General features: G+C 38.2%; 1 protein-coding gene across 2 annotated transcripts in view; it reads right to left on the bottom strand.

Moving 5' to 3' along the window:
- Nucleotides 1–13,591: 13,591 nt before the first annotated feature.
- The window catches only part of MAP3K2 (mitogen-activated protein kinase kinase kinase 2), a 94,585-nt gene continuing 84,773 nt past the window's right edge, over nt 13,592–23,403 (bottom strand). For both annotated transcript variants that reach the window (XM_023259211.2, XM_045033576.1), the window contains 2 exons: nt 18,759–18,936; nt 13,592–17,055 (listed from right to left, as the gene is read on the bottom strand). In XM_023259211.2, coding sequence (XP_023114979.1) covers nt 16,830–17,055; nt 18,759–18,936 — 404 coding nt within the window. In that variant the 3' untranslated portion in view covers nt 13,592–16,829. The remainder of the gene's footprint in view (nt 17,056–18,758; nt 18,937–23,403) is intronic.

The raw sequence follows: 23,403 nt of genomic DNA, 5'->3' as shown, positions 1-23,403 counted from the left end.
GCCGGGTCTTTGGGTGGGCGAGCTAGCCGGGAGACTAAGGGGCGTCTGTTGTGTTCCCGGGTTGCAGGCCCTTTTTCCCCAGCCGTTCTTTCCTGTAGTCAGTCAATGAAATATTTATTGAGCATGTTTATGCGTCCAGGCGCATAAAGCGTCCAGCCACTGTTTTAGTCTTGCGGTAGGATAGTGAACAAAGTAAAGGCCCTAAATTCTGACAGGGATGTGGGCAGTAAACGCATACGGCGTTCTGTACTCTAAGAAGAAAACAGGGCTCAGAGTAACAGCGCCATTCCAAACAGAGAGACACCCCCCCCCCCAATGCCCCTCTGAAGTGTCATTACTTGAGCAAAAGATCTGGAACAGCCAGACGCTGTCCCCCAAGAGAGGAGCAGTCCGAGCCTAGGACTCGGCCACACAAGTTTGGCGTCTAAGAGGAAGACGAGAGGGGAGTAGTGTGGCTGGAAGAAGGAGAGAGGACCCACTACTGTACATGTAGGTAGTGGTTCTCAAAGTGGGGTCCCCTGGCTGCATCGCCGTCAGACGGAAATTGGTTCAAACTGATGAGAGAGGCACAGATGCAAAGTATCCGGCCCCACCCCAGGCCTATTGAATGGTAAAACTCTAGGGGCACAGCAGTCTTGTCATCCACAAGATGAGAACCACTGATATAGAGCCTTATAGGCCATTGCAAAAACTTACAGATTTTATTACAAAATAGGAAACTACTGGAGAGTTTTGAGCACAGAAATGACAATCTGATTTAATATTAAAAAGTCAGTCTACACTAGCTGCTGTGTTGAAGATAGCCTTTACGAGGTCAAGGGCAATGACTGCAGTACTCCAGTTGAGAAATTGCTGGCTTTACTAGGGTGGTGGGGATAAAGATGAGAAACAGTGGTTCCAGTCTGAATGTATTTTGAAGATAGAGCAGGATTTGCTGACAGACTGGGTATTGAAAGTGACAGAGGAGTAAAGGATAACTCCAAGATTTTTGGCTGCAGCAACTTCAAAATTGAGGAACCTTAAAGAAGGTACAGGTTTGGAGTGCCTGGATGGCTCAGTCAGTTGAGTGACTTTTGATTTCGGCTCAGGTCATGGTCCCAGGGTCATGGGATCAAGCCCCTTGGGGCTCCGTGCTGAGCATGAAGCCTGCTTAGGATTCTCTGTTTCCCTTTGCTCCTCTCTCCACCCCACTCCCCCACCCCCGCTCTCTCAGAAGAAAGAAGGTACAGGTTTGAAGAGCGGGGGTGGGGGGTGGGGGGGGGATTGGACATATTGAATGTGTCTGTTTGAGAGCCATAATAAAATACCCCAGGCTGTATGACTTAAACAACAGAAATTTATTTTCTCACAATTTTGGAGGTTGGAAGTCCAAGATCATAGTTCTGCTCTCTTCTTGGCTTGCAGATTACCACCTTCCTCCTTTTTCACTGTGACCTCACCGTGGGGTTGAGGGAAGGGCAAAAACTCTGATGCCTCTTCCTCTTCACATAAGAACAACAGCCTTTCCAGATTAGAGCCCCACGTGTATGACTTCATTTAATTTTATCACTTCCCTACAGGTTCTATCTCTGAATACAGTTCACATTAGCAGTTAGGGCTGCGACATACAGATTTTAAGGAGAACACAATTCAGTCTATGGCAGTGTTCTAATAGACAATTGAAGGCAGTTGGATGTAAGCCTGAAGTTCAGGGACCTAGAAACAGAAGTTGGGGAATTGCCAGCATACGGTACTGAAGCTATAGAACTGATTGTGGCTGCCTAGGGAATGAATGTAGGTAAAGAAAAGTTCTAGGAACATTTCACAGTGAAGAGGCTGGAAGGTAGAGAACCGGGGCAACACCAATCAAGGAGCGCTCAGAGAAGTAGGGAAATGGGGAGTCCTGGAAGTCCTGCTTTCATTTCATGGCATTTCAAGGTGGAGCAAGTGATCAGCTGTGTTAGACGCTGCCAATCAGTTGAGCAAATTGAAGACTGAGATTCAGCCACCGGATTTGTAATGGAGAGATCAGTTCTCAGCTAAATGGCTTTTAGTAAATTGAAGATTTTTTTGGTCCCTGCTCTAAAAGAGTTTCACTCAAGAAGTGGAGGAACCACACCCTACGCTGGATTTTCTGCTTCTCTAGTTTTCATCTGATTACAGTACTACATGCCATGTAAAAATCTTGAAAAAAAGGAAAAGCATAGTGAAAGCTATTTAAATCATATACAGTGCCACTCATAGCTATTTACATTTTGGTTTATTTTCTTCCAGGCATTTTTTTTTTTCTGTGAGTAGGTGTTTTTATACTATGAAGATGTTACATGGACATATGATTGTATATCCTCCTAAAAACTAAGCCTTTTCACCCTTTGTTAGAATGAATGTTTAATGACTAATTTTTCATGTTATCACTTTATCATGATTTATTTAATGAAACCCTAATTTGGGAGCATTAGAATAGTTACAATTTATCCTATTATATAAATAGTCCTGTAATGAACATCATCAGATATAAATCTTTAACTCTATCTGGGATTGTTTTCCTAAGTCAAATTCAGAGAAATAGAAATATTGGGTTAAACATATGGACTTTTTAAAAGCTCTTACTGCTGGGGCGCCTGGGTGGCGCAGTCGGTTAAGCGTCCGACTTCAGCCAGGTCACGATCTTGTGGTCCGTGAGTTCGAGCCCCGCGTTGGGCTCTGGGCTGATGGCTCAGAGCCTGGAGCCTGTCTCCCATTCTGTGTCTCCCTCTCTCTCTGCCCCTCCCCCGTTCGTGCTCTGTCTCTCTCTGTCCCAAAAATAAATAAACGTTAAAAGCTCTTACTGCCAAACCTGCTTAATTTTACCGAAGGAGGTGATGGGGAAGAATGGCCAATCTAACATTTTCATAATTAAGAAAATATTTTGTGAACTAATATTTGACAAAAATATTCAATGGGGGAAGCTTAATCTCTCCAAGAAATGGTGTTGGGGAAACTGGATAACCACGTGCAGAGGAACACTACTCATAAAAATCAGCTCTAAGTGAATTAAAGACTTAAATGTAAAATCTGAGACCTTATAACTCCTAAAAGAAAACATAGGGGGAAAACTCCTTGACATTGCTCTTGGCAACAATTTTTTGGATGTGACACCAAAAGCACAAGTAACAAAAGCAAAAAGAAATAAGTGGGATTACGATAAACTAAAAAGTTTCTGCATGGCAAAAGAAATAACCAAATGAAAAGGCAACTTATGAAATGGGGGAAAATAATTTCAAACTATTTATCTGATAAAGGGTTAATATTCCAAAAAATATAAAGAACTCAATAGCTCAAAAATAAATAATCCAATTTAAAAATGGGCAGTCGAGGTGGTGTGTTAAGTCGGTTAAGCGTCCAACTTCAGCTCAGGTCATGATCTCGTGGTTTTTGAGTTCCAGCCCCACGTTGGGCTCTGTGCTGACAGCTCGGAGCCTGGAGCCTGCTTCAGATTCTGTGTCTCCCTCTTTCTCTGGCCCTCCCTGCTCATGTTCTCTCTGGCTGTCTCTCTCTCTCTCTCTCTCTCTCTCTCTCTCTCTCTCCCCCCCCCCAGAAATAAATAAACATTAAAAAATAAATAAATAAAAATGGGCAGACGAACTGAGTATTTTTCCAAAGAAGACATACAAGTGGCCAACAGACACATGAAAAGATGCTCAACATCACTAATCATCAGGGAAATACAAATCAAAACCACAATGAGCTATCACCTCCACACCTGTTCGAACACTATAAGATATAACAGATGTTAGAGCGTCTGGGTGGCTCAGTTGGTTAAGCGTCTGACTCTTGATATTGGCTCATGTCACAATATCATGGTTCATGCGATGGAGCCTTGAATCAGGCTCAGCACTGACAGCGTGGAGCCTGCTTAGGATTCTATCTCTCCCTCTCTCTCTGCCCCTACCCTGCTCTCAAAATAAATAAACTTAAAAAAAAAAAAGACAACAGATGTTGGCAAACGTGGAGAACAGGGAACGCTGGTGTACTGTTGGTGGGAATATAAATTGGTACCGCCAGTATGTAAAACAGTATGGAGGTTCCTCAAAAATTAAAAATAGAACTCCCATATGATCCAGGAATCTCACTTCTGGGTATCCATCCTAAGGAAATGAAAACAGGGTCTCAAAAAATTATCTGCACTCCCATGTTCATTGCAGCAGTATTCACTGTAGCCAAGATATGGAAACAATCTAAGCGTCTGGCAATGTATAAATAAAGAAGATGTGGTGCATATATATATATATATATACAAAATGAAATATTCAGTCATGAGAAAAAGGGAAATCCTCACATTTGCAATAATATGGATGGACTTTAAGGGCATTATGCTAAGTGAAGTCAGACAGAGAAGGACAAATACTGTATGGTATCACTTATAAGTAAAATCTAAAAAAAAAAAAAAAAAAAATACTGAACTCATAGAAACAGAGTAGAGCAGTGGTTACCAGGGACTGAAGGGTGGAGGAAATGGGGAGATGTTGGTCAAGGAGTAAAATTTTCAGCTAGAGATAAGTAAGTTCTAGGGAGTTAATGTGTAAGATGGCAATTATAGTTGATAATACTGTATTATATGCTTAAAAGTTGCTAGACATTAGATCTTAATGTTCTCACCACACACAAAAGAATAGAAATCATGTGACATGATAGATACTGCTGTGGTGTAATCATATTGCAATATATAAGTGTATCAAGTCAACAGATTGTATACCTCAAACTTACACAATGTTGTATGTAAATTATATCTCAATAAAGCTGGGGGAAAATATTTGGTAATAGGCAAAAACACCTACATTTATCATAAAAGTTTAAAAAATTATGTGGAAGCAAAAATAATAACCACTCATAACTCACCCACCACTTGAGTAACATATATATCCTCCCGATATTTTTTCTGTTTTTAAGCAAAAAGTGGGATCATACTATATATCTCATGTAACTTGCTTTCTTTCAGTCAGTAATACATGGTGGAGAGTTCCATTGTATGAATATACTAGTTTATTTGCTCAATATCTGTGATGGTTCATTATGTGTGTCAACTTGGCTGGGTTATGGTGTCCAGTTGTTTGGTCAAACACCAGCCTAGATGTTGCTACTAAGGTATTTTTTTTTTTAGATATAATTAACATTTACAAGCAGTAGACTTTAAGTAAAGCAGAATATCCTCAATAACACAGGTGGGCTGCATCCATTCAGTTGAAGACCCCAAGAGCAAAGACAGGTTTCCCAAGGAAAAAGGAATTCTGCCTCCAGACAGCAAAACAGTTTTGCCTCTCTGGAGGACCCTAATACAGATTTTGCTAGAGGGAAATGGGGTGCTGCTGTAACAAATAACCCAAATATGCAACCTGGAGGGTGTTGTGCTAAGTGAAATAAGTCAGACAGAAAAAGACAAATCCCTTATTTTACTTATATGCAGAGTTTAAAAAACAAAACAATTGAACCAACCAAAATAGAAACAGACTCATAAATACAAAGAACAAACTAGTGATTGCCAAAGCGGGGGGGGGGGGGGGGGGGGGGGGAGGGGGAGGGGAGCAACATAGTGAAGGGCGTTAAGAGGTACAAATTTCCACTTATAAAATAAATAAGCCACAAGGATGAAAAGTCAATAGGGAATACAGTCAACATCGTAATAACTTTGTATGTTGACAGATGGTAACTACACTTATCATGGTGAGCATTTTGTAATGTACAGAATTGTTGAATCACTATGTTGTACACCTGAAACTAATATAAATATATTATGTCGGGGTGCCTGGCTGGCTTGGTTGGTAGAGCATGTGACTCTTGATCTCAGAGTCGTGAGTTCAAGCCTCACATTGGGCATGGAGCCTACTTAAAAATTTTTTTAATTTAAAAAAATATATATTTTGTCAACTATACTTCAATTAAATTTTTTTAACAAAAATATGGGGGTAGCTTTAGAATTAGGTAATGGGTAGAGGATGGGGGAATCTTGAGATGCAGGATAGAAAAAAACTAGAATGCCTTGAAGAGACTGTTGATAGAAACATAGACATTACATGTGACTCTAGTGAGGCTCAGAGGGAAATGAGGATTATGTTATCGGAAATTATAGGAAAGGTGATCCCTGCTATAAAGTGGCAGAGGATTTGGCTGGATTGTGTTCTGTTGGGTGGAAAATAGAACTTGGAAACTATGAATGAAGTTGGATGAAAAGGTCGAAGGTGTGTCCTGGTTTCTCCTTGCTGCTAATAGTAAAACGTGAGAGAAAAAGATAAATTGAAGAAAGAATTGTGAAGCAAAAAGAAAGAGGGAAGAATGACTGGAGGGCAGCGCAGAGGGCCCCCAGAACGGGCAGGCCCAGGGTACAAATCTGAGTCTATGGACCACCTCATTGGTTGTGAGGTGGCAGTGTCACCAGCCACTGGGCTCCTCAGGACAGAGCATGGAGATAGCGACGATTATTCTCCAGTCTTAAAATCTAGTGGAACTTGCTCTGCTAGGTTTCATACTTGCTTGGGACCCATGTCCCCATTTCCCTTTTGACCTCTCTCTTCTGGAATGGCAATGTCCCTCCTCTGCCTGTCCCACCATTGTGCTCTGAAAGCAGATCACTAGTCTGGTTTCAGAGAGGCTCACACATGGAAAGGAATCTTGCTCCAGCATGAACCCTTACCTGGGGTCTTCTCCATAACTGATGCGGATGATTTAGATGATGAGATTTGAGTTGGTGGTGTTTAGATGAAATGCTGGGCTTAGAGGTGATGCTAGAATGATGAAGACTTTGGGAGATGTTGGGATTGGCTGGATGTATTTTGCATGTGGGGCAGGTATACATTTTTAGGGGCCACAGGGCAGACTATAATGGGTTTGTATCCACACCCCCTGCCCCCGCCCAACAAAAAGATATGTTGAAGTCCTAATCTCCAGTACCTCAGAATGTGACCTTATACAGAAACAGATCTTTACAAAAGGTAGTCAAGTTAAAATAAGGGCATTAGGGTGGACCCTAAACCAACAGGACCAGTGTCCTTCTAAAAGAGGGAAACATACATACACCCAGGGAGGACATCACATGAAGATACTAGTTACGTTGCCATAAGCCAAGGAATGCCTGGGGCTACCAGAAGCTAGGGAGAAGCAAGGAAAGATTCCCCTACAGGTTTCAGAGGGAGAATGGTCCTGCTGACACCCTGATTCCAGGCTTCTAGCCTCCAGAGCTGAGACAATACATCTGTTATAAGTCACCCACTCTGTGATACTTTGTTACAATAGCCTCTATTGTTGGGACATGTAAAGCCTCAATTTTGGGCTTTTATAGACAAATCTTGGCCCATCTGCAACCATTTCCACAGGATTAATTCTTAGAAAATTGCTGGGTGAGAGGATATACAAGATTCTGAGGTTTTTGACTTGCATCACTAAGTTGCCTCTATATGAAGGTATTAATGTAAATGATCTTTAATACTGTGGGAGTGTCCATTCCTTACACTCTGGTAGTAAGCTTTGTTTTTGTTTTTAATCACTGTTTATTTCTGATTTCGAGAATTGAAGTGTCCATTAAAAGACATGCCAGAGCATGTTGGGTAGGACATTACAGATCTATCCAGGGGAAGATTAATTGCAATGTTTTCCAGGTCAGTCTGTGGTTGGTGTCCTAGAGAGTGATCAACTCAGGCAAAGGAGGGACAGTTGAGAACACACTGTGTCAAGAACAGATCTGGACAAATCAATCACAGTGGAAATAAATATCAGCTTTATTAACACTCAAAGTGCCATTCATTTATATTCATTCCAAAGTCCAGAAGGTTACTCAGAGTAAGCCTTTGCACCACAATCTTTCAAAAAAATGAACTAACATGTAAGAAAAAGCAATTTTCATTGTGCTAATTATTGCAGGCCTTCATGCACAAGAAATCTAAACAAAGATGTGAGCCAACAATATACAAATTTCCATATAAACAAAGTCATTGATCACTAACAAAATATAAACATGGTTTCCTTTCACATTAGATTTCAAAAAAAAAGCTATTTACCAGCAAGAAAAAATAAGTACATAAAAATTGTAAAACTCAGAAATTTTATACATTTTTTACAAGCACAATTTCGAATGAACAACACAAAGTCAAAATGTGCATGAAATGTGGCACATACCACACTGTATCTGGCTTCTGGTAGGTTTTTCTAATCATACCGGCTCCTTGTAACATAATACGTTTAGTGACATTCAACTTCAACAGTGGACTTTATTCCTAATACAAATAATTTTTACGTGGTACCGCATATTAAAAACAAGGCTTTCCTTAAGTACAATAACATTGTCAGATTGGAAATTTAATTTCCAATTCTTTTTCTGCCAGTTACTTAAAATACACAGTACACTAAAGACACAACAATGTATGTTCAAACTTTTCTAAACCAATTTATAGTCAATTACAGAGGATCACAATATGTCAATGTACTGTTTTATAAATGCGGTCTGATTTTGCCCAGTAAGAGAAAAACTAAAAGTTTAAATCTTTAGGGTAGAATATAGGAAAATACCCAAAAACAACAGGACAGGCCAACAGCAACTGCAGCTATAAAAAATCTTGACATCTCTTCAAGACAATTTAGTTTCTCACATTTTTTCATAGCTTTGAGGATTCAAAGGCCATTTTGTGGACAGTGTGTTCTTGCTACTGCTTTAAAACCTAGTTTTCCTCTTAATTTGCATTTCACAGAATTCTCACAGGAGAATTCAATTCCCTTCCTTGCAAGAGTATTTTAATTGATATCTAAGTAAATTTGCATCCAATTCTGGAAATACAAATACATTTTAAATGGTTAAAAACAAAATTAAAAAAATATTTTTGATCAGCCAGCTGAAAATATATTCATATAGTAAATAATCTCTCAGAAAGCTTTTATATATATTTAATTATTCTAACTAAACAGTACGCATATAAAACAAGTTCATAAAAATGTAGAAATAAAATGAAAATAAGAAATTACTGGGATATATACATGTGCCTACAGACAGAAAAAGACATCTCCACACACACATCCCCTGATACACAGAGTTACAAGCATACTTTCAACTTAGTCATGATTTTAGAATACATATAAAATCAGAAAGCGATGTTGAACTCCTGAGTTCTCCAACAAAGATAGAACCATAGATAAGTATACTTTGTAAAAGCAAGAAAGTCCATTTAAGTCAGTAATAGCAGTGCAGTTACTGATGGCTACATCTTGAAAGAAGTTAAAACATAAAAGACACAGACAGTAGTTCAATGCACGCATTCGTGATACTCATACACCCATCAACAATTATTGGTCAGAGTAGTAAATCAGTGTACAAATTAAACATTTCCAAAAATGTGCAAAAGTCAACTTTGATAGGAAAAAAACACCTTTGTACATAATTATAAACTGCCCAGCATTCAACTGAGATTAAAAACGTTTACAGAGAGAAACTAATAGATTAAATATAGACAATTTAATGGCTACGTTAAAAAATGTACATTAGGTCAAAGGGTAAATTTACAAATTGATAATCATAGTTTGCAACAATTAAAAGTTTATTCTCAAATTTATCCAAGTTTACTTTTATTTACAATGATACTTGAATAAAAAGAACCATGTGAAATGTAAGAGATGTCAGACATTAAAAGTATTTTTGGTATTAACTCTTATAATATTTCAGAATGCAGGCTAGCAAATTTTAAAACCAATATCAATAGAAAAAATGTAAACCTTTTACTTACTAATTAAGATTGTATTACAAACAACTGTTTGTTTTTAAAGAAGTATTCTTATCTGTAGACACTGTACTTGCACTTGAACAGGGTATATTGCAAGGGTTTGGCCCACTTTCCTTTGCCCATAAGCCTTTCCAGCTCAAATGTTTCCACTAGCTCTCTCTTCCTATTCCAGGTGGAAAAGTCTTTGGAAAAATTAGAATATGTCAAATCCATTTTGGAGCCTAAGTATCTAATAGAGCTTAAGATGGGACTCTGTTACTTCTCTCTCCCCTCCAAGTAATACATATGCTAAAATCACCACTAGTTACATGTTTTCTTTTTTTTTTTTTTTAAATTCTAAAAAAATATAAAGGAACACAAAAGTGCTTTTCAGTTTAGTCACAAACTTTACCATTCTCAACTGGCATAAAGGGACTAAGAAATCCTTATCTGGGGACGAATTCTGCACGTATACTGGAGAGCAGGCTCTTCCTTATGTTCCAAAATGTCTATGGCACAAAGCAGACGTCAGCCCATAACCTACTTTTCTTCACAGCTTTCTTAAAAGCCCCTCAAGTCAAACACAAGTTCATAAATGTTAAGACACAAGGAAGAAAGTATGCCACCAACCTGAGGCATCACATGTCAACGTATACGTATATGCATCTATGGTCAAATGACAATAAGATTGGCACATCTACAAGCTCAAGTTTGTAATGTTTATATAGTTCCATAATAGTTGAAGTAAGTTCTGTATGTCTAAATGCAAATACTGAGCACCTGTCTTTTTACTTGAAGGATAGATTGAGATACGAATTCTACAAGTACCTGCTTTATCACAATTATACTATTAGCTTACAGGTGGGCAGAAGTAACAGTGATCATCATTTTGGCTATGTGTGCAGGGAATATAAAAGCTTTGGTTTAAAGTGATTCTGATAATACAGATTGTGAATACAAACAAGGAGTCATCAGGCATAGGGAATAACAGTACTCACTGACTAGATGCCTTTGCCTTTATAAACTAAAGTATCATACTACTATCAATTAAAATGCATAATTATGAAAAATATGAAGACTTACATGAGACTGTATACAGGCAACAAATAAAAATGTATTCTTTTCTTTACTCTAGCTATGAGTCCTCCCTCAACTTTCTGAGACTGAACCATGTCTGCTCTATCACCAAGAGAAGATTCTCTAGACTCCCCTGAGAGCTCATCACCATCTACAGCTCTGACAGGTGAGTATGGAGAGATGGTTGGCCCTGATACTTTCCACCTCTATTATGGCATACCGTCCAGACCATGGCAGAAGTCAAAGCAAAGCTAAAGCAACTATGAAGTAGGAACAGTGGCTTCACAGCACGCCTTCTCAGCCAACCAAAAAGAGGTATAAGACAATTTCCTTTTGAATACTTGGTAAGCTAAGGAAGCTTGTTTTCATAATGTCTGGAAGAATTTCTATTCCAAAGAGCTCATGAAGAACTATGCAAAATCAATTATTTTCTATTTCAGAATTATATATAAGCTATTATACACACACACAAATTCAATTTTAATCTACTTTTACCAACCAAAAGCTTGGCAATTTACAATAAATATCTTTATTAAACAATCACTTGTACTAGCTACTTGTGGAAAATATGCTGGAGTTCCTACCTGAAGACAATTACACTCACCCACATCAGTAGGTCATACACTTTTCAGTTGTTCTTCTAAGAACGGAGACTAATCTAGTTGAACATTCATACCTTTCCCTCCTTCCCAGCCCTGCCCCAACTCCCACGTGCACACCACAGACAGACACACACACACACACACACACACACACACACACACACACACACAGTCTCTCTCTTCACAGAAAAGTAAGAGTTTTTAGTCAAAATGTTAATTAAAAGTAAGGATCAGAACTGCTATCCCTGGATTCCTTGCGCATTGCCCTAAGTCTCATTGCCTTAACATTTGTAAACCATTTAAATCACCTCTTTAGGGCAAAATCAACCATTCTAGCCCTGCTATGAAAATCATCACTGAACCATGATATACAAAGAATTTGGACAGTGCCAATGTGACTGACAGTCAAGTTACCAACCTGCAAAAAAATTTGCTATGTCTCTTTAGAATTAGAATACCTCTTTCTATCCTTATCGTAGGCATTCAGGTCTAGTGGAGACTGCACTTTGTCTATCATAGACTAACGCTAATGTTTCTCTTCTAACATATATAGATGTAAAATATGTACATATATATATGTAAAATAAAAAGAGGTAGAAAAGGGTAGGAGGAAGTAGGCATTAAGAAAGATTTAAGGGTCAATATACAGTCCCAAGGCCAAATGAACTCTTGAAGCCTACTGATTTTGGAAAAACCTTCATTTCGGTGGGTAACTTGAATTATTATTGATATAAAATAAAATTAAGGCATACAGAGAAAAAGGCACTACCAAAAATGAATTAAATTGCTTTTCATTAATAGTTAATCAATCTTAAAATTCAAATAAATATGAACATTACATCTGCAAAAGGCCAAACTTAATATAAAATAATGAGGTCTGAAGACACTGTCCTGATCCTGGCATATGTAACGCTGTTGACAGGATTCAATTTCTATCAAATGTTTTGGGCATTTTAATAGTTTAGACTAAAAAAAATTTATTTTCTCTTTGAAAGAAAAAGCAGGGAAAAAAAACCTATGGAATTTATGCCCCTCATCACAGGAATTGAGTAGGTACTGAACTTTTATATAAGAGGGAGTTCTGAGAAAGAGGCCACCTGACCCCAGAGGGTCCCTCCAATTTGGGGATACTTTTAATCTCTGTTAATGACATTTTAGTTTGTAACAGCCAGATTACCCAAAATTGCTTTCCCCTCATTTCATAAAAAACAACAGCATTTTAAAACATCACTGCTGGGGGCACCTGGGTGGATTAGCTGGTAAAGTGTCCAACTCTTGATTTCCGATTTGATTTCAACTCAGGCCGTGATCTCATAGTTTGTGAGTTCCAGCCCCACGATGGGCTATGCACTGACAGTGTGGAGCCCGCTTGAGAAGCTTGCTCTCTCCTCTCTCTGCCCCTCTCCCAGTCCCTCTCTCTCAAAATAAATAAGTAAACATTTAAAGAAAAAAGAATTTAAAAAAAATCAGTGCTAAACTTTCAGAGTTAGGGTATGCCATAAAATAAGAATCCATTTGCCCATGTTTCCTCCTAGACTGTGACCTACTTAAGGGATAAGTTAATCTAGTACCTGACATAATAAACCACAATTATTGAATAAGCAAGTGAAAAAGACTCACCCTCTTTAAAAGAAATTGATAGATTCCTATATTTGATTGACACCAGGTGACTGTGTATCCAGCTACTGGTCTCTAGACCCCAAATGAAACCATTGGCACAGAGCTCTTCTGTGGGTCAATCTGCATCTGATGAACATCTTGGCTTTTGCACCCAAGCTTGGTCATCCCTATAAACTATTCAGATTTGATTTTCTTAGTGTCTTCACATATCTTATAACAATTCCATCTCAGAAGTACTACAGACCACACCTGACATATATAAAAGCTAAAGCAGCAGAGAGCTATTAACGAAATAATTCCACCTTCTTCATGTACTTTCTATTGGTAATAAAATAAAGCCTCCCTCATGTGAAAGCCAATTCAAGTTTTCATTTTCTTTTATATTTCTGTCTATGCATTAACATTCCAATCTCATAGAAATTATGTAAGGTTGACTGCCTTTGAGAACTTTCTAAGGCATTTTCAAGTTAGAAACATGTTTTATAAATGAGAAAAATTGAAAAATTTTCAAGATATTCATACTGAAAATTTCAAAGTCTGTATACTTTTAAATACATTTTAAAGAATTACCATCAAAATTTCCATTAGTCATTGTGATGTTTTTTAACCCTTTTATTCAGTACAGTTTGTTTGCAATGTAAAAGATCTTGTATTTGGTCCAAGCCTAAGTCATGCCATTTTGAATCTCTCAAGGCCTACGTAGAAAGATATTTCCTGAAAAGCACATATAAGACTGCTAGTGAATCTTCTCCAGCACCAAAAAGTCTGCCACTATCAAAGCAGAACACATTTTAAAGGCACAAAGTCAGCAGTCTGGCCATTTTCCAGCCTCAGCAAAGAAATATTACAGTATAGAAGAATCAGTTGTGCATTTAAAAAACAAAATACATTGAGTCATCTTTAAAAGTTCAAATTTCATTTGTTGATCCATACCATTATTAGAAAGAAAAAATTGGAGTGTTATATTTAACTGCCCCTAATGGGGGGCGGGGCGAGGTTCTTTTCAATTTTTTTTTTTTTAATTTACTTTTGGTCTTTCACACCTCATCCCACTTCAAGCTTTTTTGTTCTAGTAGTTTTTGTATAATATATTAACTTTTATTGTGGTTTTGGTACCTTTACAACTTGTTTGAAATAAATTCACATCACATTTTATATAGCAATTCTGTAAACTATTAGTCTATTTTAAAGTCTTTACATAAAGAACGATACTTTCCCACATTTTCCTTATAAAACAAAGGTCTTCTGCAGCAGTGTTAAAGCAGTAATTTCTTTTCAGGTGAATTTATTTTCTATGGCACTTAGAGAAGAAAAAAGAGACTGAAGAAAGCAAATGATTTTGCTTGGGGTTTCACAGTCCCCCAAGATTTCTCTCTAAAGAGCATCTGTCTCATATTCTACACTGCTGGTTACCCTGACAGACCAAAAATGAGCCCAAAGGAAATCAAGACTACACAAGACAAAGGAATGAAGGAAAAGCCCACTGGTCCAGATACCATCTTGCTCAAGCAGAAGAGATGCCTTCACTCATAAAAGATAAAGAAATTATAATAGATCCACATCCTTGGTTACTATGTTTATAGCACAAGATTTGGCAGTTGATTTTCCAGGGGAAGGGCCACTAATTCATATTCTTCTTTGTAAGCTGCTTCCTTTGATTATGAGCATATGGAAGAAACTTTGACAAGCATATTTGTGCTTTGATTTTTTTCTCAGCCTAGCTAGTGGTATTTCAAATATTCCTACAGAAAATGCCAGATAGGACCTTGATATAGGAAACCAAGATCTACCTATCTTCAGAAACAAAGTAATTTAAAAGAGTCCCTAGAAGAGCATACCTTTAAGCAGAAAATAAAATACCAGAGCTCCTTATGAACCCTATAAAAGGCAACACATTTAGGGCCTCCAAAAAGACTATTTTCTAACCTTTAAAAATAAAGCACTTAGCACTTGCTTTAATATGCTGAAAAAATCGCAAGTAGCCAAATTACTGATGTTATTGATATTTTTCAGTAGCATAAGTCCATTAGAGCTAATGGGAGTTTCCCAGCTGCCTCTTTCCACTGGATGCCCTTGCTCTTAGAGGATACGCTGTACTAGAAATACCTTAAACCTTCCCATAAAATAGTTAATACTCTTTTCTGATATGCTTTGCTTTTCTCACAATTATGAACTGACTTTTGAGGAAAGAATACATACAGATGGCTGGGTTTAACAGGTTCTGTGTTTAAATTCATTTTGTTTCTACAATGGAAGGTACTGGTTTTGGTGTAATATGCAGCTGGTAAGGAAAGGATTGCTAACTGATGTTTGTTGAGATCGCTCACCCTTGACTTAAAGTAGTGGTATCTGCTCTTGTAAAACCCTCATTATGCACTGTGCATCACTTTCTCTCTGAAATTTAGTTTTTGCAAGGACCCTGCTCTGCAAATGGCTGTTTTCAGTTTATAACTGGGGCTGGTCTTTGCATCAGGGTTCTCAACTTCAGCACTTTTAACATTTTGGGCAGGATAGTTCTTTACTTGGGGAACAGGGTTGCTGTACTTGTATTGTACAGTACAGTTTGTTTGGCAGCGTCCCTGGCTTTGGGACACCAGATGCCACTAACATCCTTCTAGTTGTGACAGGAAAAATCATCTCTGGGCACTGCCAAATGCAAAGCAAAAGTAACCTCATCTGACACGTGAGAACCACTATTTTACATGGTAACTATTTTTTGGTGCTTTAGTATTCTGTGATCCCAAGAACAAGGATTTTATCTCATGACACTAGCTGTAACACATGATACTCCAAGTTAAATTCTTAGTTCCCAAAGAATGTTATCCATGGGGAATCAGGAGCTAGAAATAGGGAAATACAGTATACATGATTTTGATTATTTCTTTTTTCCCTTAATTTTGGGACTGTCTACCTCTGATAGAGAACACAGCTGCAAATATACTAAACAATATTTAGTTCTTCTTTTCCTTATTTCTTTTGACTGGCAAATGTGGTTTCATCTGCTCGCATGCTGATATAGAGCAATCTTTTTTTGCCGTTTAATTTGGATTTGCTCACTGACTTCCCATATCTGCTTTAAACTAAAATAGTACCGTTTTTTTTTTTGTTTTTTTGTTTTTTTTTTTTTTAAGCAGAAAGCTATCCCTCAAGGTTTACAGATTCCAGTAACATGGATCTATTATAGTGTATTTGCTTATTATACTGGTTAGAATTAACAAATAAACATACCTCTTAGAGATTCATATTTTCTATCGAGATTCCTACTGAGCAAAAAGCTTGGTAGACAGAGGTTAGGATCTAAAGAATACAGATATAAGAAGGAACCTATATTCTTTAAGTTGAGTACCTACCCTAAACTCAAGTTTAGGGCTCAACCCCACAAATGAGGATCTATTTTAAATACTATCACTAAAAACTACAAATCATACATCATTTTCTTCTCCTTGTTTTTCATGTCTCCCCATCACCACGAATCAATCGGTCAGTGACGCAGGGAAAGACTCTACAATCTTTAGGTATTTTAAATGATTTGTTTGTACTAAAAAGAGTGACTATGTACTAAAGTGCTTTTATCTCTCTGAACCACATCAGTACATTATAAAAAATTAAAAAAAAAATAAAAGGAGTTTCAAGTTCTTGAAAGGGAAAAAAAAGATTAAATATAAAAAATTTAGGTTACTATTATTAAACAAACTTAACCAAGAATCAAGAGAAATACTTTCCCTCTTGTCTTTTTCTCCCCATCTCTCTTTTTTATAAAAAAGAAAAGTGCAGTCAGAGAGAAGGTGAATGAATTGATGGGAGCTGGGTAGAGGCACAGTAGAGGTACCGGCTGCTAGTGATAATGCACAAACATGTGCCTTAATAGTTCATCAGCTGAAGGTCTCAGTTTGGCCTCTATAAAGATCCGTTTGAGGAAATCTCGAGTATAGTCTGAGACATGAGGTGGCAGCTTTGGGTTTGTTGGCTGAGTGGCAATTTTAAAGATGGCAGCCATAGCTTCAAATTCTGCCCAAGGAGGCTTTTCAGTTAGCATTTCCACCACAGTACAGCCCACACTCCTAGAAAAAAAAATTACACAAACAGTATCACCATGAAGGAAAGTCACTTAATGACACGAGAAACAGGACTGAAGTCCATATACATTTAAATACAACTTGACTTCAAGTTTAAAGTTTCATTGAAGGATTATAATTATATAAAACTAAAATTTAAAGGTAAAATCAATGAAAATAAACCACAATAAAGGCTAATTCAAATGGTTAGGCAGAGAACATTATTAATTTTATAATTTTTGCTTGATATTATGTAATTCTCTAACCTGATTATTAAATATTACTTTTGTCTTACAAAGGACACAAACATTAGAAATTCTGTTTGCCTTGGGGCACCTGGGTGGCTCAGTTGGTTAAGCGCTGGACTTCAGTTCAGGTCATGATCTCACAGTTCATGAATTTGAGCACCACATCAGACTCTGTGCTGACGGCTCAGAGCCTGGAGCCTGTTTTGGATTCCATGCCTCCCTCTCTCTCTGCCCCTCCCTCACTTGTGCTCTGTCTCTCAAAAATAAACATACATTAAAAAAAATCTTTTTAATAAAAATAAAAAGAATAAAAAAAAAACTATTTGCCTTTAGGTGCCTAAAATGATTAATCTATTAAACACTTTTCTCAGTGAGAAATAGAAAATAACCATTTTATGTTCTCACTTAAAATTATTAAAAAACTAAAGATTAACTGAATTACAAGATACTAGCAAAAAAAAATTAATAACTTTCAAAGATCTTCAGGGAAATAAAATGAAGGTAGTTTTCTAATGCTGAAATCTGCTTTAGATGAAATCCTGTCTAAAGAAAGGAAAACAGGTTCAAAACTCCTTTTGTTTAATTATTAAGCCACAAAGAAGCAAAATGAAGGGGCACCTGGGTGGCTCAGTCAGTTGGGTGTCCAGCTTCGGCTCAGGTCATGATCTCATAGCTTGTGAGTTTGAGCCCCCGCACTGGGCTCTGTGCTGACAGCCCAGAGCCTGGAGCTTGCTTCAGATTCTGTGTCTCCCTCTCTCTCTCTCTCTCTCTCTCTGCCCCTCCCCCACTCACACTCTGTCTCTCTCTCCTTCAAAAATAAATAAACATTAAAAAAAAAAGCAAAATGAAAATGATAATAATCCTTGTAATCTTGACATCTGATTTTTAAAAAAAATTTTTAACATTTCTTTTTTTTTTTTTTTAATTTTTTTTTCAACGTTTTTTTATTTATTTTTGGGACCGAGAGAGACAGAGCATGAACGGAGGAGGGGCAGAAAGAGAGGGAGACACAGAATCGGAAATAGGCTCCAGGCTCTGAGCCATCAGCCCAGAGCCCGACGCGGGGCACGAACCCACGGACCGCGAGATCGTGACCTGGCTGAAGTCGGACGCTTAACCGACTGTGCCACCCAGGCGCCCCTAACATTTCTTTATTATTGAGAGACAGAGACAGAGCATGAGCATGGGAGGGGCCAAGAGAGGGGGAGACATAGAATCCAAAGCAGGTTCCAGGCTCTGAGCTGTGAGCACCGAGCCCGATGTGGGGCTTGAACCCACAAACAGTGCGATCATGACCTGAGCCGAAGTCCAGCGCTTAACGACTGAGTCACCCAGGCACCCTTCCTGACATCTGATTTAAAAGTACAAAAGATTATCTAAGTCTGGCTCAGTAATTTCCATTTTAGGTGGAATTATGTAAGAAGATAAGTGTTTTCAGGCAAAACTAGCATCAAAACCTACCAGATGTCTGCTTTTCTGCCATAGCCTTCTCCACTAATTACTTCAGGGCTCATCCAGTATGGTGTGCCTGTGACAGACTTCATCCCTGTCCCCGAAAGACAAATGGTTTGAAGGCGTTTGCTGGCCCCAAAATCTCCCAGTTTGACGTTGCCTGTTGAATCTCGCAGAATATTTGCACCTAAAAATACAAAAACATCCTCAATTCATTATTTTTATTGGCTGTTTAAAAATTTTTCATTTTTTTTTTTAATGTTTATTTATTTTTGAGACAATGCGAGAGACAGAGTGCAAGCAGCAGAGGGGCAGACAGAGGGAGACACAGAATCCGAAACGGGCTCCAGGCCCTGAGCTGTCAGCCCAGAGCTGGACGCGGGGCTCAAACTCACAAACCGTGAGATCATAACCCGAGCCGAAGTCGGACACTTAACCGACTGAGCCCCTTCGGCGCCCCTAAAATTTTTAAAAAAACAATGGTAGAGAATTACTTAGTAGACTCTTCAGTCTGTCTCCAAAATTAGGCTGCTTTTCGTCTTCCGAGCAGTACCTGGCATGATGCCAGTCACACAGCCAGGGCTCATTAAGGACTTACTGCACAAACACTGAATTTTTAGAGTCAGCTCTGTACACTTCAGGAACTAAAAAGCTTCGCCCACTGAAAAGGACTGGAGTGTGTGGGAGGCGAGGATGACAAAGAAAAAGGGGGAAAGAGTTAAGAATGTGAAGCTCAGAGAAGGATGCAGAAAGCAACAGCAGCCTTTTGGCCCCAGTTTCTCTGAAACAAAGCGAGAAGCCCATGCTACAGCTTCTTTCCCTGAGGAGCTAGCTCCTCCTCAGGGACTTCCTGGGGGACCTTCATAATCAACAATTTCTAGCACTTTCCCCACTACTATAATTTAATGTTAGTTGTCTCACATTTTACAGTTTTTCTTAGTACTTACTGGGTTTTGTTTTATACTAATTTTATTTCTCAATTTCTATAAGTTAGCTTTGAGCTGTTTTAAAATTTCACCTTTACAATAAACTTCTAATTGTATTTACTATAAATTGCTCTTGCTCGTGGGGCGTGAGATAGTGTTTGCTGAGTTCCACGCTGAAAGTTACTCTTCCCCATTTCCATACCGCACTCTTTGGAAGAAGCTCACTATGCACAATCCCCAGTTAAGGTGCTCAAGGCTGACCAGCTACATAAATTATTTGTAATTATTCTGCAAGGGACATTTGTCTCCTCTCTCCCATTTATTCATTCAACCCTTCATTTATATAAATACACATATTTATTTTATACTCTGAGTTATACTCAAATATGGCATCATGTTTTTGCTCAAGTTGTTCCAGCTTTGACCATTGGGAGCTCTTTGTATTGGCTCCTGTGTCCCTTGGCCATACCCTGAATCACTGTGTTCTTGTTTGTTTTGGGTTTTGTGGATATTTAAAAGCATTTTCTTACTTTCTGGCACTAAAAGGTGCTCCCGGCTCAACTTGTGTATTTCCTGCACCAGTCCTAGAATCAGTCATTCCTCCAAGGAGCCCTGGTTCCTTTTAGTGGAGAATGGTATCAGAAATCAAGATCTAGGTGCTATGTTAATTTATTCTTATTCTTTATTCTTCCCTTTATCATTTTAAAATTCAATCTTTCTTCGGGGATTGTAGATCTGGTTTCTGTCTTATATAAATTATTTCTATTCTCATTTTTAGCTTCTTCAATACACATGTTCTTTTTTTTGTTGTTAATTTTTTTTTTAATGTTCGTGAAAGAGAGACAAAGCATGAGCAGAGAAGGGGCAGAGAGAGAGGGAGACACAGAATCTGAAGAAGGTTCTAGGATCTGAGCTGTCAGCACAGGGTCTGATGCGGGGCTCAAACTAACAAACCGTGAGATCATGACCTGAGCTGAAGTCAGACACTTAACCGACTGAGCCACCCAGGCACCCCCATAACATGTTCTTAAATAAGCAATTTATTATATTAATATTATATTAATATTATTATATCTGTTCTAATCTTTAAGCTTTACTTCAATTTTCATTTTTTAAGTCTTCCATTACCTTAACTATATTTTATATTAAAAAAAAACACCTCCTTATTTGTCCTTTTATCCTTTTTTTTAATGGCCTCTAAGAAGGAGAGTGAACAGTAGAGAAAATATGCATTATAGAAGAGAGAGAATGTAAACTGTGCATTCCCCACCATGGACTTCTATACTTGTCTTTCTGTTCTCCCAGCAAACTCCCCAGCTAGTCAGCAATGACTCCCCAGAGCCTCTCTCCAGGGGAGGGTCCAGGATCCATTCTCTATATGCCATGAGACTAAGCGTGCTATAAGGACACCAGTGATCCTCAAAAACAGCACACTGCCTATTTAACATCTCCCACCGCTCAAAACTTGCAGAGATATTCTGTCAAAAAAGCCACTCCCTATAAAATGCTTAGCCAGAGGAAGGACAACAAACCAGCCAGCTTTTACTGTCAATGAGATGGGAAGAACAATCCCAGGCAGGTCACAGACTGGGGGAGCCATGGACACAGACTGGGAAAGCCATGGAGTAATCACCAATGACGAACCAATGTCCATTCTTATGAACACTGAGGAGAAACTGTGTAGCCAAGCTACCAAAATAACTTTGCAACTTTTTAAAGCTAATTTTAAGTACATTAGAAGTAGGCTTTTAAGGAGACTTTTCAAACACACAAAAGCATACACAAGAATATAGTACCCACAATCTTTCCCCACCAGTATGTATACTGCTAGCTACTCCCCCTCATATCATCTGAAGCAAATTCAACACACCAGTATCAACAAATAGTTTAGTACCTATCTTTAAAATATAAACTCTCATCACACCTAAGAGGATGGACAGTAACTCTTTAATATTATTAAATATATGCTATTTTTTTTTCAACGTTTTTTATTTATTTTTGGGACAGAGAGAGACAGAGCATGAACGGGGGAGGGGCAGAGAGAGAGGGAGACACAGAATCGGAAACAGGCTCCAGGCTCCGAGCCATCAGCCCAGAGCCTGACGCGGGGCTCGAACTCACGGACCGCGAGATCGTGACCTGGCTGAAGTCGGACGCTTAACCGACTGCGCCATCCAGGCGCCCCTGCTATTTTTAACATTAAAAAAAATCAGAATCCAAATAAGGTCCATACATTGAGACTCACTGATCTTTTAAGTCTTTCCTAATCTAAAGTTCCCTCCAATCCCTTTTTTTCCTTTGTAATTTATGAACAATCTGAACTGTTTGCCTATAGCTTCCTTATGGTCCAGATCTTGCTGTCTCCATCCCAAGGAGTCATTCTACATATGCATCTGTGCTATATGTGTTCTATAATTCGTAGCTGAATCTAGAGGCTTGATCAGATTCAGGTTCAGTTTTGCTTTTTTTTTTTTTTGCAGAACCACCTACATGGATGATGATGTATTATTCTACAAATAGGAAGTACATAATACTAGACTGGCTTTGTTTTAGTGATGTCAGCAACTGTTCATATTTAGTGCTTACATCTATTAATTCCTTAGTGGTTGAAAAATGATACTATTCTATTATTCTTTTCTCATTTGTTAGCCAACACACTTCTATAAAGATGTTTCCTTTCATCCACTATTTGGTCCTCTGTAGTATAGTTTGTAACAGAAAAGCAGAATAAAGGAACCCGATTATAAAATAATGAGCTGGTTCCTAGCAATAATGATCAATTCGTTTTTATCCTAAGTTTCATTATGAACTCATGGATTTAAACTTTAAGAGCAACCAACTATCTTTCCTTTTCCCTTATCATTTAAAAATTGCACAATTAAAAAAAAATAAAAGTAAAAATAAAAACTGCACATTATAAAAACTTGGGAAATACAGAAAGTAAAACGTATGAAAAGAAAACAACTATCACTCATCCTGCCATTTTGAAATAATCACTGTTAATTATATGGAAATTGTTCTCCTGGGTTGTACTTTAATCTTGCAAACTTGAGATCACATTGCATATCCAGTTTTATATCTTGCTTTTCTCTTATCAACCTATTTGCCCTGTAATGCTTTCAAATCTGCTTGCTTCCAGCCTCCTAATTTACCGGAATGGCAAGGTTAGAAGAGGACCCACTGAGGGGTAGCTGCCCTCAGGTCCTCTACCTTTCCTCATTATGAAAACTAAAGAGAAACTGGCTTGAATAGAAGTGATTCCTAATAGAATAATTTGCAATCAAAGAATCTCCCTATGTGGTTCTTGAAGCTATCAGGTTTTGTACTTGACAACTGAGGTGAAAGACTATTTCTTTTTAGATCAGTAGGCAGGTACTCGTCCTCCCAGACACACTAGCAAGCTCCACTCCATACCAGCAATCTGGCTCGGGCATTCTGAAGCAGATTCTACTCTGTCACCAGAAACGTGTTAGGAATGTTCTGTTTGGCCTGAATATGGCCATATTTATGATGTAACATATACCAGAAAGAAACTAAATACCCGATAGCTCAAAAAAGTCCCCAGAAAAACCAATAAAAATGTGTTTTTATTATTCACAGTTGACCTTTGAACTACACAAGGGTTAGGGGCACCCCCTGCCCCGGCACAGTTGAACATCCACGTAAAACTTTTGATTCCTCCAAAATTTAACTACTAACAGCCTACTGTTGACTGGAAACCTTACTGA

Source organism: Felis catus, chromosome C1 (assembly GCF_018350175.1).
Source record: "Felis catus isolate Fca126 chromosome C1, F.catus_Fca126_mat1.0, whole genome shotgun sequence".
In the NCBI taxonomy this organism is placed as follows: domain Eukaryota; kingdom Metazoa; phylum Chordata; class Mammalia; order Carnivora; family Felidae; genus Felis; species Felis catus.
Note: the sequence above shows the minus strand (reverse complement) of the source record. Positions and strands in the feature narration are given on the sequence as shown.